This window comes from Gopherus evgoodei, chromosome 8, assembly GCF_007399415.2.
Source record: "Gopherus evgoodei ecotype Sinaloan lineage chromosome 8, rGopEvg1_v1.p, whole genome shotgun sequence".
In the NCBI taxonomy this organism is placed as follows: Eukaryota; Metazoa; Chordata; order Testudines; family Testudinidae; genus Gopherus; species Gopherus evgoodei.
The window spans coordinates 55898013-55913940 of record NC_044329.1 but is presented as its reverse complement, the minus strand read 5'-3'; the positions used below and the strand labels follow the sequence as shown (position 1 = coordinate 55913940).

Here is a 15928-nt window from a genome sequence, read left to right as displayed (position 1 = left end):
CATCACAACAAAACAAAGAGTGTTATCTTTACTTAAAAAGCATTATGGGAGGTTCCGGAGATCAGTTACAGAGTAGTAAGGTTAATCACTGTTTACACTGGCACGCCAGCGCTGCAAGAGCAGCGCTACAGTCGTTATTCCCCAGGCCGAGGTGGAGTACAGCCAGCGCTGTAGCCAGGGAGATACAGCGCTGTATGTGCCTTGCTAGTGTGGACGGGGAGTAAGTTACAGCGCTGTAAAGCCACCACCAGCGCTGTAACTCTCAAGTGTAGCCAAGCCCTCAGAGTGTTAACGGATGAAAGGTTTTCTCTGTTCTGATGCCCCCAAGAGGGTCAAAACCTGTTTCAGTTCTATTCAGTTTCCAATATTGCATTTAGATCCACGATGACATGTTGATTTCTCTTACAAATTCTGTTCAAATATGTTGCAGAACTGAAGTAATTAGAGTCAGGGATTTTCTCCTCCCCAAGAACTTGCTATGATTTGAATGCTCTAGCTTTGTTCCTGTACTATGAAAATTATACAAACTCTGAATTAGCAGCTTCACTTCAGTAATGTATTAACAATTCCATATTCACTAACATCTTGAGAGATGCTAATATAGAAAAGCGAACATCACATGGATATTTCACTGTATCCCAGTACACTAGTCTGTTCTATTACCAAATTATGTATTTTTACAAGTGAAGATGACCCTTGCTATTGTGAGAAAAATTGCTACTCATGAGGCATTGTGTAAAATCGTACTTGTTAATAAGTAACAAACCATACTCCTGCTTAAATATACTTTCAAAGCCATCTAGACTCTCAGGAGCTATAAAACATTTAGATACGGCAGCAAATAAGATGTGACACTGAGGGGGCCATGTCCCCATAGGAGTTAGTGAAGGACAGTCTACCCTATTAAAGGACTCTCTCTGGTTTGATTGTGATAGCGACAACCATTGTGGACTTCAGGTTACTCAAAAAACACAGATCTACAGGTGATGTTAATTTTTTAAAAATCAGAAGGTACGGTTGGTGTGTTTTGTAATTGAACCTCCCAAGTTCTAATGCCTGCCCTAAGGCATTACAAATTTATAGCCTTGACGTCATGTTTATACCAAGCAGACTCTCAAAACACTTTGGTAAACGTTACTAATATGTTAGCAAAGTAGCAATTTTTTAAATTAACTTTATAGCTGCAAGTACCAGTACAACTTTTATTTTCCCAATATTTGTAGAAACTCACAGGTTTCAGGTCATGTCTCCTGATGGAAGCACACTAATTCACATCAGTTTTGGTGCGTGTGTTTGAAGATAAGGATTGTGGTCATGAATTCATTACTACCATTATGATGCTTTTTCATTCTGAACATTGAAAATAAACCAATTTCCACATTGCGAGATAAATACAAACAGCAGCTGGCTTTAATGGTATTCACAGCTCTCACAGAGATCAACATGCAAGCTTAGACAGAAATGTGAAGACGATGTATGGAGTTACATAAACACACACATTAAAAGAGGCCCCCGACACATATGGATGGGTGGTAATAAGAGGGGTTACTTACCTGTACACTGGAGGTTCTTTGACATGTGTGGTCCCTATCTGTATTCCAACGTGCGTGTGCATGTGCACTATGTGCCAGAACCGAAGGTTTCTTAGCAGTATCCCGTGAACCACATGTGTATCGTGCATCCCCTCATGCTTGCAGAAGAGGGTACAATTGGCCAGATGGATCAACGCTTCGTCAATGACCCTCTTTCCGATGAGTAGCCAAGTCCACAGCAGAGGGGGTGGAAGATGAGTATTGGAATACAAATAGGGGGCCACACATCTCAAATGTAAGTAACAACCTCCTCTTCTTCAAGTCATAGTCCCTATGTGAGTTCCAAATGTGGGTGAGTAGCAAGCAGTGATCAGTGTGGAGGTAGCTGCGAGGACGTGAGAGGAAGTGCAGTCTGTAGTATGGTGTAGCCCACTGCAGCATCCACAGTTGCCCCTTGGGCGACGGCATAGTGGGACGTGCATGTGTGTACGGAGCACGATGTTGCTGCACTACAGATGTCTTGCCATGAGATGTCTGTTAAGCAGGCTGATGTGGCTGCTTGCACAGAGTCCGCTGTGACACCATCAGGCGACAGTACATTGGATAGCATTCACAGATGCATCCAGAGACCCATTTGGAGATTCACTGGGAAGAGAGGGCTTGGCCCTTGGATCCATTGGCAATAGTTACAAATATTTTCATTGCTGTGCAAACGGCATGGGTCCTGTGGAGGAAGAATGCCAGTGTAAGGTGGACAATAAAGGAGTGCAAGATCCTGTCCACATGGGACAGAAGACAGGGAGGTGGGGACACTGACTGAGGTGCAACTCTGACATGACCTTGGGGAGGAACTTAGGGTGTAGCTGTAAAGAAACTATCCTTGTGGAATATGGTAAAAGGAGAGTCAGCCATCAAGGCTGCCAGTTCATTGACTTGTCTAGCTGACATAAAGGCCAATAAGAACATCACTTTCATGGAGAGATGGGAGAGGGAGCATGTTGCCAGTGGCTCGAAGGGTGGCTTTGGGAGGGTGGAGAGAACAAGATTCAGGTCCCATGGGGGTGCGGGCTTGAGTACTACTAGTGGGAAGGTATTGAGGAGACCTTTCATGAAACAGACAGTGGTAGGGTGTATAAACATGGAGGTAACATCTATAGGAAGGGGGAAGAAAATATTAAGCGTTGCCAAGCGGACACGTATAGAGCTGAGGGCAAGGCCCAACGTTTTGAGATTGGGAAGGTAATCAAGGATGACAGGTATGGATATCATATTCAGTGGGTGGTGATGGCAGTGAGCCCATGAGATGAATAGTTTCCATTTACCTTGGTAGCAGTCCCTGGTGGATGACTTCCCGCATGGCAAGAATGTGTTGCACCGGGGTGGAGCATGCTCTGTCTACTCCTGAGTCTCCTCCAAAAACCAGACTGTGAGGTGAAGAGGGCCTGGATGGGGATGCCAGGAACAGCCCCAATCTCGTGTCAGGGGTGCACGAAGACGGAGTGGCATGCGGATGGAGAGTCTGAGAAGGTCTATGAACCAAAACCAACAGGTCCAGAACGGGACTGAATATTATGGTAGTGCAGTCCCCGTGGATCTTGCATTGCACTAGCAGGAGCAGGGGAATGGGAGGGTGGTGCGTAGCAGAGGGGAAATGCCTCTGGTGGCTCCCCTCTCTGTGTGTGTGTGTGTGTGTGTGTGTGTGTGTGTGTGTGTGTGTGTGTGTGTGTGTGTGTGTGTGTGTGTGTGTGTTGTGTGGGTTTGAGGGTACCCTATAGGAAGGAATTCCCAAGTGCACCTTCTTGGGTTCTCAAAGGATTTTTTTTGCATTTGGGTGGTAGCAGTATCTACCCAACCAAGATCAGAGAAAAGCTGTAAGGTTGGGAGTTTAATACAAGCTTGGAGTGGCCAGTATTCATTTTTAGAATCTTTGCGAACACCCACCTTCTGCCCTCCAAGTGCCAGAGTGGGGAATCAGCGATGACATGGTGGCAGAGTGGTGGGATCATTTTTTAACCTGAAGCACAGACTTCGGGATTTTAAAAGGACATATTTTTCCTTTTGGCAGCCTGCAAAGTCAGGGAGATTTTTCTTTTTTCCTTTTCTTTGCTGCCTGGGGTGTGGGGGGGGGGGGGAAGAGAACAGGCACAAAAAGGATTCAGCCTGCCAAGCCATGGAGTCCAACAAGCAGGCTTTTTTTTTCCCTAGCTTCATGGCAACAAAATAGCTACACTAGAGTAGGGCAGCCCTGTGCATGAGGTTGCGGTCAGGTACTAAAACCCTAGAGCAACCAGTCTTCCCAAAGCTGCATGCCATGGAGAAGACACACCCAGATCCACTGGGAGGCAGAAGCGAGGAGAGAGGCAAAGCACTTGGCAGTGAAGACGAAGTGTTTGGAGGTGGAAATGGAGCTGAAGCGCTTAGAGCTAGAAAAGGCTAAACTGGGTCAACCAGGTAGCCTTAACAGTCCTTCTCCAGGTATTGCTCCCCATTCCAAGCAATTCCCCACATACAAGGTAGGCGATGATATAAGGCCTTAAAATTTTTTGAAAGTGCCTGTCTTGGATACAACAGCCCTCCAGACCAGCATATGGTGGAGCTGAGGCCACAACTCAGTGGACCCTTAGCAGAGGTGGCAGCTGAAATGCCTAAAGAACACATGAACGAGTACGAACTTTTTAAACAAAAGGTCAGAATTAGAATGGGGCTAACACCCAAGCACGCCTGTCGGCAGTTCAGAGCCCCAAGGTGGAAACCAGACATGGAATTTTCCCAACACACCTACCACATTGCAAAAAAATGGGATGCCTGGATATCAGGAGCAAATGTTAAGTCTCTGGAAGATTTGTCTCTCCTAATACAAATGGAGCAGTTCTTAGAGGGTGTTCCTGAGGAAATAGAAAGGTACATCCTAGATGGCGGACGCCTCCACACAGCCAGGGAAACCCTAGATGCCCTCTTGTCCTACTACCCTACTCTCCAACCACCCACCTCGCCCCAGCCCACAGTCTGCTGGGGGATGCTTTAAATGTAATGAGCTGGGGAATATGAAGGCCAACTGCCCCAAGAGCACCAGCTGACTGCAACTCATCACTCTGGGGCCCCACCGAGGGCCTTCAGGCCCAGATGTCTTGCAAATACGCCCAGAATGAAGGAATCACAGAATATCAGGGTTGGAAGGGACCTCAGGAGGTCATCTAGTCCAATCCCCTGCTCAAAGCAGGACCAATTCCCAGACAGATTTTTACCCCAGTTCCCTAAATGGCCCCCTCAAGGATTGAACTCACAACCCTGGGTTTAGCAGGCCAATGCTCAAACCACTGAGCTATCCCTCCCCACAAAACTGAGTGTGGGCGGGAGGAAGATTACTGTATGGACAGACATTGGAGCACAGGTGTCTGCTATCTACAAATCCCTGGTGGACCCCAAATTCATTGACCCAGAGGCCTAAGTGATGGCACAACCCTTTGAGGCCAACTCTTAACTTGCCTACAGCCAAGTTGCCTGTCCAGTACAAGGGCTGGTCAGGAATATGGACTTTTGCAGTCTATGATGATTATCCCCTTCCCATGCTGCTAGGAGAAGACGTAGCCAACAAGTGAGGCTAACAAAAAGGGTGGGGATGGTCACCCACAGCCATGCTAAACAGGCCTCCACACCTAACCCCATTCCTGAGCCTCCTACAAGGACCCAGTCAGTGTTCCCTGATACCACAGACCCAGGGACCCAGCCAGAGGTGATGAAACCAGACCCCAGACCAGAGTCTATGGCAGCAGTTGTAGGTCCAGTTCCTGGGACCCAGCCAGAACCAGCCCAAGGATTAGAACTGGCAGAGCTGTCAGCACCAGAGCCTGTGCTTGCAACCCCACAAGAGTCAGGGGAGCCAGCACAAAAGGGCGACACAGAGCCTGCACCTGCAGCAGCAGTTAAACTGGCACAAGAAGCTCAACTGGAGCCTGAATTACAACCTAGTGCACCAGTGGACAGCGGTTCACAGTTGATGGAGACACCCCCATCACCACATTGCTTCCAGTGAGACCAAGCCCAGTGAGGAACTAACGTTTCCAGCATCAAGGCAGCAGTTCCAGGCAGAGCAAGAAGCAGATGAAAGCCTCAAAGGAGCTTGGACGGCAGCACGGAGCGACCCACCGCCTTTCAGCTCTTCCAATAGGTCCAGGTTTGTTGTAGGATGAGGACTCTTATACAAAGAAACCCTTTCTGGTGGGCACAAGGCATCCTCATAGACAGTTGGTAGTAACAACTAAGTATAGGGAAAAGCTCTTGAGCTTAGCCCATGATCACCCTAGTGGACCAAAGATCATTTTGAGGAAGTCATTCACTGGGAGGGAATGGGCAATGACGTTTCTACTTATGTCCAGTCTTGTGAGGTGTGCCAGAGGGTGGGAAAGCCCCAAGACCAGGTCAGGGCCCCTCTCCAGCCACTCCCCATAATTGAGGTTCCATTTCAGTGTGTAGCTGTGGATATTCTGGGTCCTTTCCTTAAGAAGACACCCAGAAGACAGGTGTACATATTGACATTCATGAATTTTGCCACTCGATGGCCAGAAGCAGAAGCTCTAAGCAAAACCAGGGCTAAAAGCGTGAGCTAGGAACTGGCAGACATTTTTGACAGGATAGGTTGGCCCTCCAACATCCTTACAGATTCGGGAACTAACTTCCTGGCAGGGATTATGAAATGTCTTTGGGAAGCTCATGGAGTGAATCACTTGGTTGCCATCCCTTACCACCATCAAACAGATGGCCTAGTGGAGAAGTTTAATGGGACTTTGGGGGGTCATGATATGTAAATTCGTGAATGAGTATTCCAATGATTGGGACCTAGTGTTGCAGCAGTTGCTCTTTGCCTACAGGGCTATACCACATCTCAGTTTGTGATTTTAATCCTTTGAATTTGTTTATGGCCATGAAGTTAAGGGGCCATTACAGTCGGTGAAGCACCAATGGGAGGGGGTTACATCTCCTCCAGGAACTAACATTTTGGACTTTGTAACCAACCTGCAAAACACCCTCAAAGACTCTCGAGCCCTTGCATGAGAAAACCTACAGGATGCTCAACAAGAACAAAAGGTGTGGTATGATAAACATGCCAGAGAGCATTCCTTCAGAGTAGGTGACCAAGTCATGGTCCTGAAAGTGCCCCAGACCAATAAGATGGAAGTGTCGTGGGAGTGGCCATTTATGGTTCGAGAGCACCTGGAAGTTGTTAATTACCTCATAGCATTCCCAGACCCTACCTTAAAACCTAAAGTATACCATGTTAATTCTCTAAAGCCCTTTTATTCCCGAGAAACCAAGGTTCTCCTGTTTACAGCCCAGGAGAGAGACAATGCTGAGTGTCCTGAAGGAGTCTACTATGAAGGGAAAAGCAACGGTGGTGTAGAAGAGGTAAGCATTTCCATAACCCTTGGGCATAAGCAGCAATAGCAAATCCAGGAGCTGTGCATCATCTTCGTGCCAATGTTTTTAGCCACCCCAGGATAGACAGAACGGGCATACCACTCCATTGACACAGGTGATGCTTGCCCAATTAGAGCCCAACCCTACTGGATGGCTCCTCAAACCAAAACTGCAATAGAACGGGAGATCAAGGACATGTTATGGATGGGCCTAATCCACCCCTCTGAGAGTGCATGGGCCTCTCCAGTGGTTCTGGTTCCCAAACCAGATGGGGAAATCCGCTTTTGCATGCACTACTGTATGCTAAGTGCTGTAACTCACCCAGAGAACTATCCAATGCCATGCACAGATGAGCTACTGGAACAACTGGGACATGCCTAAACTAACGGGTATTGGCAAGTGCTGCTAGATGACCCAGCCAAAGAAAGGTCAGCCTTCATCACCCATGTAGGGCAGTATGAATTTAATGTGCTCCCTTTTGGGCTTTGAAATGCACCTGCCACCTTCCAGATACTGGAAGATGAACCTTCTGGCTGGATTTTGCCAATCTGCCGACACTTACCTTGACAATGTGGCTATATTCTCAGATTCATGGGCAGAACACCTGGAACACCTCCAAGTTGTCTTCCAGCACATAAGGGAGGCAGGATTAACCGTTAAGGCCAAAAAATGTCAAATAGGCCTAAACAGGGTAACGTATCTTGGACACCAGGTGGGTCAAGGAACTATCAACCCCTTATAGGCTAAAGTAAATGATATCGAAAATTGGCCTGTTTCCTAAACCTCCAGGAAGAAATCCCAGCTGGTGTGGACCCAATCTAAACCAGACTCGCCAGCACCATTTGTGATCTGTGGGGCGTGTGACAAATGAAATGGGGGTGGGTAGCTCCTTTTTATGGACAACTAGCCTCTCCCCATGTACGGAGGTGCTACGTGCTCTATAGTGCCCTTTGCAAGAAGAGCATCTGCTTCTTGTTGGACAATGCATTGTTGGGAAGAGTCCCCTGAAAGCGTCCTGGGGGAAGTGTGATCCAGGATATGCAGAGAGGAAGTTCTATGGAGAATCCATGATGGGTGATTTCCAGTATCCAATGGTCCATGGTGATCTTGCCCCAATTGTGGGCAAACAGGGCAAGACGGCCCTGAAAGACAACACAGGGCACCACGGGTGGCAATGAGGAAGGTTCAGAGTTCTTGACCAATGTGTCACAACTGGAGTTTTGGTTGTTGGTGGGAGAGGGTCGAAGAGGTGGCCGTGGCTGAGACTCAGAAACACTGCCACAGGGGCCCTGCTGTCTGCATGGGGCATCCTATTATTGTTGATAGCAGGCCAGGTAGGGCATGTGTGGGTGGGGACAGAACTGTTGGCCCTGTTGCCTGCTCCATGGAGCTGAGGTATAGATCCCTAGGGATTGCAATATGGCCCTGGAGCAAATGAGCAAAGGGACTTGTCCGTCTTTGCATAGAACATTTTGTCCTCTTCAAAGGAGAAGTCCTCGATAGTAGTTTTGACCTCCCAAGGAAAGCCGGGTGACTGTAGACACGAGTCATGGTGCATGACTATTGTTATCGTAAGGGATGAGAGGATGTGTCTGCCACATCAACTGCTACTTAGAGGCCCATCTTGCCAACTAGGCATTCCCTCATCCACCAGCACCTGAAATTGCTACTGTTGTCTAGTGGCAGTTTGTCCTAGAACTTTGCTAGCTGCACATTATTATTAATATATTTGGCTAGCAGAGCCTGATAGTTCATTATGCAAAATTGCAAGGCTGCCGAGGAATACACCTTTCTCCCCAACACGTCCATACATTTAGCCGTGTAGTTTGCAGGTGTCGATTTCTGCAGATGCTGGCGTGCCAATTCAGCTGCCGTGTGGATGACAAGAGAGCTAGGGAGTAGGTGAGAGAAAAGAAAATCTGCCCCCAGAAAAAAATACCTACACTCTGCCCTCTTAGGAGTGGAGGCGGGGTGTGCCACACTGCCTGCGCTGGACTGAGAATGGCCATGTTAATACTGAGTGCAACTCTAGATGGTCCCTGAGGCTAGAGAATGCCCAGGAGCTGGTGCTGGCTAATCCTGAACCTCCTCCAGTTGTATCCCCAGGTCTGCTGCCATTCTCTGTAGCAGATCTTGATACTGATAGTGATCGTCCGGGGAGACAGGGAGGGAGGAATCAGCCCCTTGTCTGGTGAAGATGAAGTGGCCGTGGGGACCAGCGGAGTTGGCTCGACATCCACCTCTTCCTTGGAGCCGGACGGTGCTGGTGAAGGAGCATGGTGGAGCAACAGGACACTTGGGAGGGCAGGCAGGTAGGGAGCCCAGGGCACCCAATATGGTCAAGGGGAAGGTTCCTATGGTTGCAGTGGGTCCCATGAGTACCAATACCAGACTCTCATGACTGGGTCATATGCCAGTGGGAAAGGTAGCCGGGGGCAAAGTCCGAGCTGCAATGAGACATCAGGGAAAAGAAGAGTTCTGTCTCAGAGAACTCTTCCAACTCAGAGGAGAGTGCTGGCAGTGGAGGGATTGGCAGAACAGGGAGCTGTGGTGTGGTGCCAGCAGGGGCCTGTCCGGCCGTAACAGGAGCTGTTCATCTGCCAGAGTAGGGATGTTGCAGGTAAGTGGAGGACCAGAGAGGAGCGGAGAGGGCAGGTAGGGAAGTATAAGCTCCTCTGCCGAGAGAAGGGGCTCCAAGCAGCCAGGAGTCTGTGGAGTGCCTGTAAAGAGACAAGAGGGCCCCGGTGGCATCTGCAAGGCTTGTTCAAGCAGCGCGGAGGTGGTGGCTGGATCCGTGATGCAGGCATCAGTGAACGGTCCAGATGGGCAGGTGCTGGGATGGCCAATGGCACCACTGGATCCTTCCTGCACCAGACTTTTCCCTCCTCAACCAGGGAAGCTTGGGCACTGGTCTCTGCATGTGACGTCTCACCAAACCTTGCCTGGTTCAGGGAGGAAACACTGCCTTTATGAGCAGTTCACTGCAGGGACCTGCTCTTGTGTTAAAGAGAGTACTTCTTACTCTCATGCCTGAGCTTGTCCATCAGTGGTACTGCTGGATCTGGGGCATGGGAAGTGGACAGAGGGGCGCTCACCACCAGTGATGGTCACTCTACCAGTGATTCTGATGGTCCCAGATCTCAATGCACATGCAGCCACATTGCCTCCTGCACCAGGAAGTTATGGAGGCAGAGCTCCTGAGCTTCCTGGGTTTGAGGCAGGAACGACTTGCAAATAGAGCAATGTGCCGCGATATGAAGCTCACGGAGGCACAGACACACCTCTGGTGCTTGTTGCTCATGGAGAAGGAGCATGGGCAGGATATACCCTTTTTGAACCCCATGGTGTGGGGCACAATTCCCAGGGAGGGGGGTGCCAATCCCCAAATGTGGGTGACTAATACTAACTTCTGCTAACTCTAACACTATTATATACAACTATCTAACAGCAGAACAACAACTATGTACAGAAAAAAAACCAGACGAAGTCACTTTCTTAGTAAAAACTAAGAGCATGAAGGAACAGCGGGTCCCAACTCAGGCCATGTGAGAGTAAGAGGGAACTTGAGAGGCATTGACCCGTATTGGCCTATTATACCCTCAGCTGCAAGCACAAAGGACTCTGCTTAGAAAACCTTCCAGCATATGGTGCGCATGCAAACACATATTTGGAATACATACAGCGACCATCACTCAAAGAAAAAAAATTGCATCTATCATAGAAAAATAAGGGAAGCAATTCAGCAAACAGCTTCCAAAACAAACATTTTATCCCGAAGATGACTGGATTCAATTTTTAAAATACCTGATTAAAAATTCTTTTAAATTGAATACATGGGCTTTCCCTAGTGCAAAGAGATATTGACTGATTTGCTAGCTCTTTCTTTTGCATTATTTAAACAGACTACTCCTCCACTGGAGACAAAAATCAGGCCTTTTCGTATGCAACTGAAAAAGTTTCTTGCAACAAGGCAGAATTCCCACTCTGGACCAATAACATTAGCCTGATTTCTACTGTTGATGGTTCTGTGTAATGTACCACAATAAGTAAAGGGGTTTTACCTTGATGAGAGGAAGCAAACCAAAATAAATACAAAGCCAGTAGTTCTCAAACTTCTGTACTGGCAACCCCTTTCACACAGCAAGCCTCTGAGTGTGACATGCCTTATAAATTAAAAACACTTTTTTATACATTTAACACTATTATAAATGCTGGCTGCAAAGTGGGGTTTGGGGTGGAGGCTGACAGCTTGCGACCCCTCATGTAACAACCTTGTGACCCTCCGAGGGGTCCCAACTCCCAGTTTGAGAGCCCCTCTACAAAGCGCAGGTGATGTGAGGATTGATTGCCTTTTTGTGTGCTTGTCATAATTTACCAACTAAGCAATATACCACCAGGTCAGCCCCATAGGGACCCGGTACTGAAATCCCAGAAATTTCAGTAAGAAACTTTTTAGAAGGATGAAATTGCATGATATAATGCTGCTTGAAACTGGACCCTCAGTCTGTGATCCTGCAGTTTTACAGAAGGCAATACCAATTCCTTCTTCCAGTGAGTCAGTAATATACGAAACATGAATCCCACAAGAACCCCAGGAGAGATAAAGTGGATGCAACTGTCAATGACAAAAGGTCCAGAGGACACAGAGCTGGTAAAATTTGCATGAGATTCCACCAAGAATAGATGTAAGAAGCCAGTATCATAACTACAGCATGTTGTAAAAGCATTACCTACCAAGCCTTCTTACCAGCAATGTTCTGACAAATTCAACCCTGTTAGTACTACTCATTCAACACTTATAAGGTAATAAAAGCAAACTTAGAATCAGGCTCTGGGTGTCATTTGGATCCAAGATAAGGATACTCACCTGAAAGTATGATAGTGATGTTCAGCACAATGAATATGCCACAGAACAAGCCAACTCTGAAAGTGGTCCATGCTGGTGCAGGCTGTAAATAGAACAATAGTTGGCTTAAAGGGCAGAATACTAATTTATCTCCAGTGCACATTAACTTTCAGAACAAATGTCAAACCAATTAATGTAGCATTCTAACTTATGTTCTAATACCACCTTCCCCTGTAAGATGAAGTTTCTTAAATCCTATAAGTACAACACAGCACCAGCCAAGAGCATTATGCAACATCAGAACAGAGAGCCCAAGTGTATTAGCTCAGTGGTTTGAGCATTGGCCTGATAAACCCAGGGTTGTGAGTTCAGTCCTTGAGGAGGTCATTTAGAGAACTGGGGTAAAAATCTGTCTGGGGATTGGTCCTGCTTTGAGCAGGGGGTTGGACTAGATGACCTTCTAAGGTCCCTTCCAACCCTAATCTTCTATGATTCTATGAATGCCTTTTGAGAAATCTGCCAGGTCTTTATATCAGCATTCCAACACAGAAGTGCATGGCCAAAACTATCTATACGAACAGTAAGTTTGAAAGGCTAAAATTTGTGTCCCCATATTATTCACCTCTCCACCACTACCTTGCCTTAATACTTTAGCACTTGCAATACCATTTCCAAATCTTCTGAGACTAAAGTAGGTTATCTTTTCTAACCACCAAATAATTTAAGGTGCTGGTCATTTCTCAAGACAGGTAGAAACACTCATTTCAATATATTTGCACTTTTACACTCTGCTGGGGGGGCTGAAATGTAATTTGACACTTCAGCTAATCTGAGAGGAAAACAGGAATTATGGAATTTAAATTCTCACCTGAGCAGCTCCCAAGGGTGGGACACGTAAACGCTTCATGGCCTTCTGTCTGTCTCCATCTTCTAACTCATTGGTCACCACTGTCTATGGGCATAAATCACAAGAATTTAATGCAGGGTCTACGCAGTGAAAAAAAAAGTAGCAGAGTGATGACACATTACACATCAATTACATCAATATTATGAATTATTCTTAACATCACTGTAATTTCACATAGTGCAAGTTAACAGCTGAAGCCAATGCACACACAAACCCACAAATTACAAGTGACCAATGCCAGAAACTAGTGGTTCTTTCAAAATCAATTAATAGTTGCATTGGCAATTAAGGCATTTATTTACAACACAGTACAGGAGCTCAGGGTTATTACTGGTGAAGGGAGAGAAGAGCATTGTTTCTCCACACAAAATGGAATTACTACATAGTTCAGCATTCTCTACCTCTGTTTCAGAGATGAGCTGGTTGATTTTCTTGCAAGTATAGAATGGTGCCACCTCCACATGGGCCACCCGCCAATCTGCACCCCGGGGTGTCTCCAGGATCTTGTCATGCTTCTTCAGGATCTTACGGAATCCTGTGAAGTTCAGGTTCTAGTGACAAGAAAAATAAAACATAATTTTTTAGTCTCAGCTAACACTGAAGAACATTGAAATCTGGTAATATTACAGAGATAGCAGAGAAAAAACAACCAAAAAGGGTTGTTAATTAGAGAACCTTTTGGCTAAGTATTTCAGGAGGCTTGTTTGGTCTACAGAGCTATTAAATAAAGGAATAAAAATCCTTATTCAAAAAATAACAGTAAGACTGTGTGGATGGAGGGCATGAAAAACATGAAATTATTTGTAGAGAACTTCTAAAGTCTAATACTTTTTCAGACTCATGATAGTAATGTATGCAATACCAGCAGCTATTAAAATAGAGTTAATCAAAAAGACAATGTATATTCAGAGAAAAAGGTTGTGTCAATACCATCCAATATACTCATTTGCACAGATGTTTCAAAGGTTCTAAAGCAGTGGATAATCTGAGTGTGCTAACCCAAACACAGAATTACATTTTTTTTTGCTTAGAAATGAAACAGATGTTTATACATAAAACAAGAACACAAGAGAAAAATCTGTAGAAAAAGAGTGACCACAATTAACTAAAATAAAAAAGCATGAGATAAAATGGACTTGACACAGAAGAACATGAACACAACACACTGAACCTTATGGTCCATCAATTTTTTACTCTGCAAAGTGAAGTTGCTGCCACCTCTCCTTCCCTAACCAAACGGGCAACCTTCTGGATGAAAACTCAATGTAGATAGCTGAGCTTTGGCTATACTGAGCACTTTTCCTACAGTAATTTTGATTCTGATTATCTGTTTGTATGGTCTCAGGTAACAGTAGCTCATTCAAGTTTGTCCTGTGTACCATATCACATGTCTCTATACTGACAGTTGTTATGATGAGCTCTTAACTGAAACTTATATGTGCAGAAAGTTGAAAGAGTAATTTTGTAAGAAAAAAGTTGCTTTTAGCTTCATCCTCTTATCCAGGCACCCACTGCCCAGGCATCACACCTACTTTTTTGAGGGGGGATTTTTTTCTTCTCTCTTTTGGATAGGGAAGGCTACTGATTCCTAGTTCCTTCATTTTAAAACCAAGATTGAACACATTAATACTAGAGAATACACAGCATCACAGTGTAACACACTCAATAAGATATATCATTGTCAAGAAAAATTAGAAAGTATTTTACATGTCATGGCAATTAAATCCCACCAAGTGTGTTCCTAGAACAAGATTTTGCATTATGTGAATAGAAAACAAGTCTGAGCTTGAAGTCAAATGGAGCTGAGAGTATTCGGGATCTTTTCAAGATCAGGCCCACAGTAATTAGTTGGAAAAAAGAGAGTTAATATCAGAGGTATGTGTAAGCCCAGATTCATTAGTTTATATATATATTTTAATACATAGTAATGGAAACGCTCTTATAGCAACTGGGAATAAATTGAAGACTGCTGTGGTCAAGCATCTTTAAAATATTGTGGTATCTAACTATGCAAAGAAATCACCAACAGCACTTCGTGTTCTACTCAGCTTATTCAGCCTAATATTAGCTATACAGATAGACCAGACAGGAATTATATTTTTTTGTTCATAAAAACTAGCCCATGGACTAGATTTTGAAAGAAAAATACAAAGAATGGCAGAATTCAATTCCTTTGGGAGCGGCTCCAACTAATCTACTGAAATGATTTTCAATCTAATTATGCCTGGAGTGATTTAATATCAGACCCCCATTGTGCAGTAGGTAAGGAAGGGACAGGGAGATGGGAATAGGAAGCCAATGTATTAATATTCTGCATTACCGCAGAAAAGAGAGACTTTAATTATTTTCTGTTGGAAAAATTAAGCGTTTCACCACTGGGACAGCAGAGCCTTGTTTCATAAAGTTGAAATGAAAAAATGTAATAAAATGATAATTTTGGTCACAGATTTTACTGTTGCCCTTAACTGACTAATGTTATTTGCTGGTGTGAGCAATTAGCATATCTCAGGAAGAACAGCCCAATATTTTTATATCATGTATCCTAGAGTTCTTCTTGCAGGGGAGCTTCCTCTTCTGACAGCACAAGTTCCATGATTCCAAAGCTGTGTGCTAAAGAAGTTAAACACTGCTAAATGGTAGTTTCAATGAAGGACTTTTGCAGTGATACAAATACAAAAGTAAAAACTCAGAGAAATAATTTACTGAGCCTGAAATTCTGTATTTTTCTTACTACTGAAGATAATCTTGTATCTTGCTTTTTAATAGAAGCTCTCTCCTCCAAACTCACCTTCTATTTCTACTAGATACTAAAGTCCATAAGCCTAAATTATATATCAGTTTGCCAACATACAAATGACTAATACCACAAAATCACAATGACTATTTATATTATTCAATATTATGCAAAATCACGTAGGATGAGGGAACGGGCTCAGAGAGAAAGTGCTTGCTTGTATGTAAATGTCTGTTAATTAGAAAATTCAGGATCGCATGCAGGTCAAATACATGTAGGTTTAACTAGGACATATTGATGTTTTTAGCCTTCCCATTCTTCCACCATAACAGTGGATTTTAACACTCCCTCCTACATCTTGCTCACTACGTTCTTTTCTCAATTTGCTCTGTTCAGAAACCCATTATCTTTGTGCTGCTGCACTGTGTAAAGCCACTGCTTTCTATGATGAATTTAAACAGTTTGTGGCTACTAATTTCAAGCTTTCCCCTTTT

The 15928-nt window shown here is 45.0% G+C and overlaps 1 protein-coding gene across 1 annotated transcript in view; it reads right to left on the bottom strand.

The window, feature by feature from the left end:
• XPR1 (xenotropic and polytropic retrovirus receptor 1) overlaps positions 1 to 15928 on the bottom strand; it is a 243538-nt gene that overhangs the window by 45071 nt on the left and 182539 nt on the right. Inside the window, exons 5-7 of the mRNA XM_030572121.1 lie at positions 13102 to 13251; positions 12662 to 12745; positions 11815 to 11896 (exon numbers count right to left, since the gene is read on the bottom strand). Of these exons, the coding sequence (XP_030427981.1) occupies positions 11815 to 11896; positions 12662 to 12745; positions 13102 to 13251 (316 nt within the window). The remainder of the gene's footprint in view (positions 1 to 11814; positions 11897 to 12661; positions 12746 to 13101; positions 13252 to 15928) is intronic.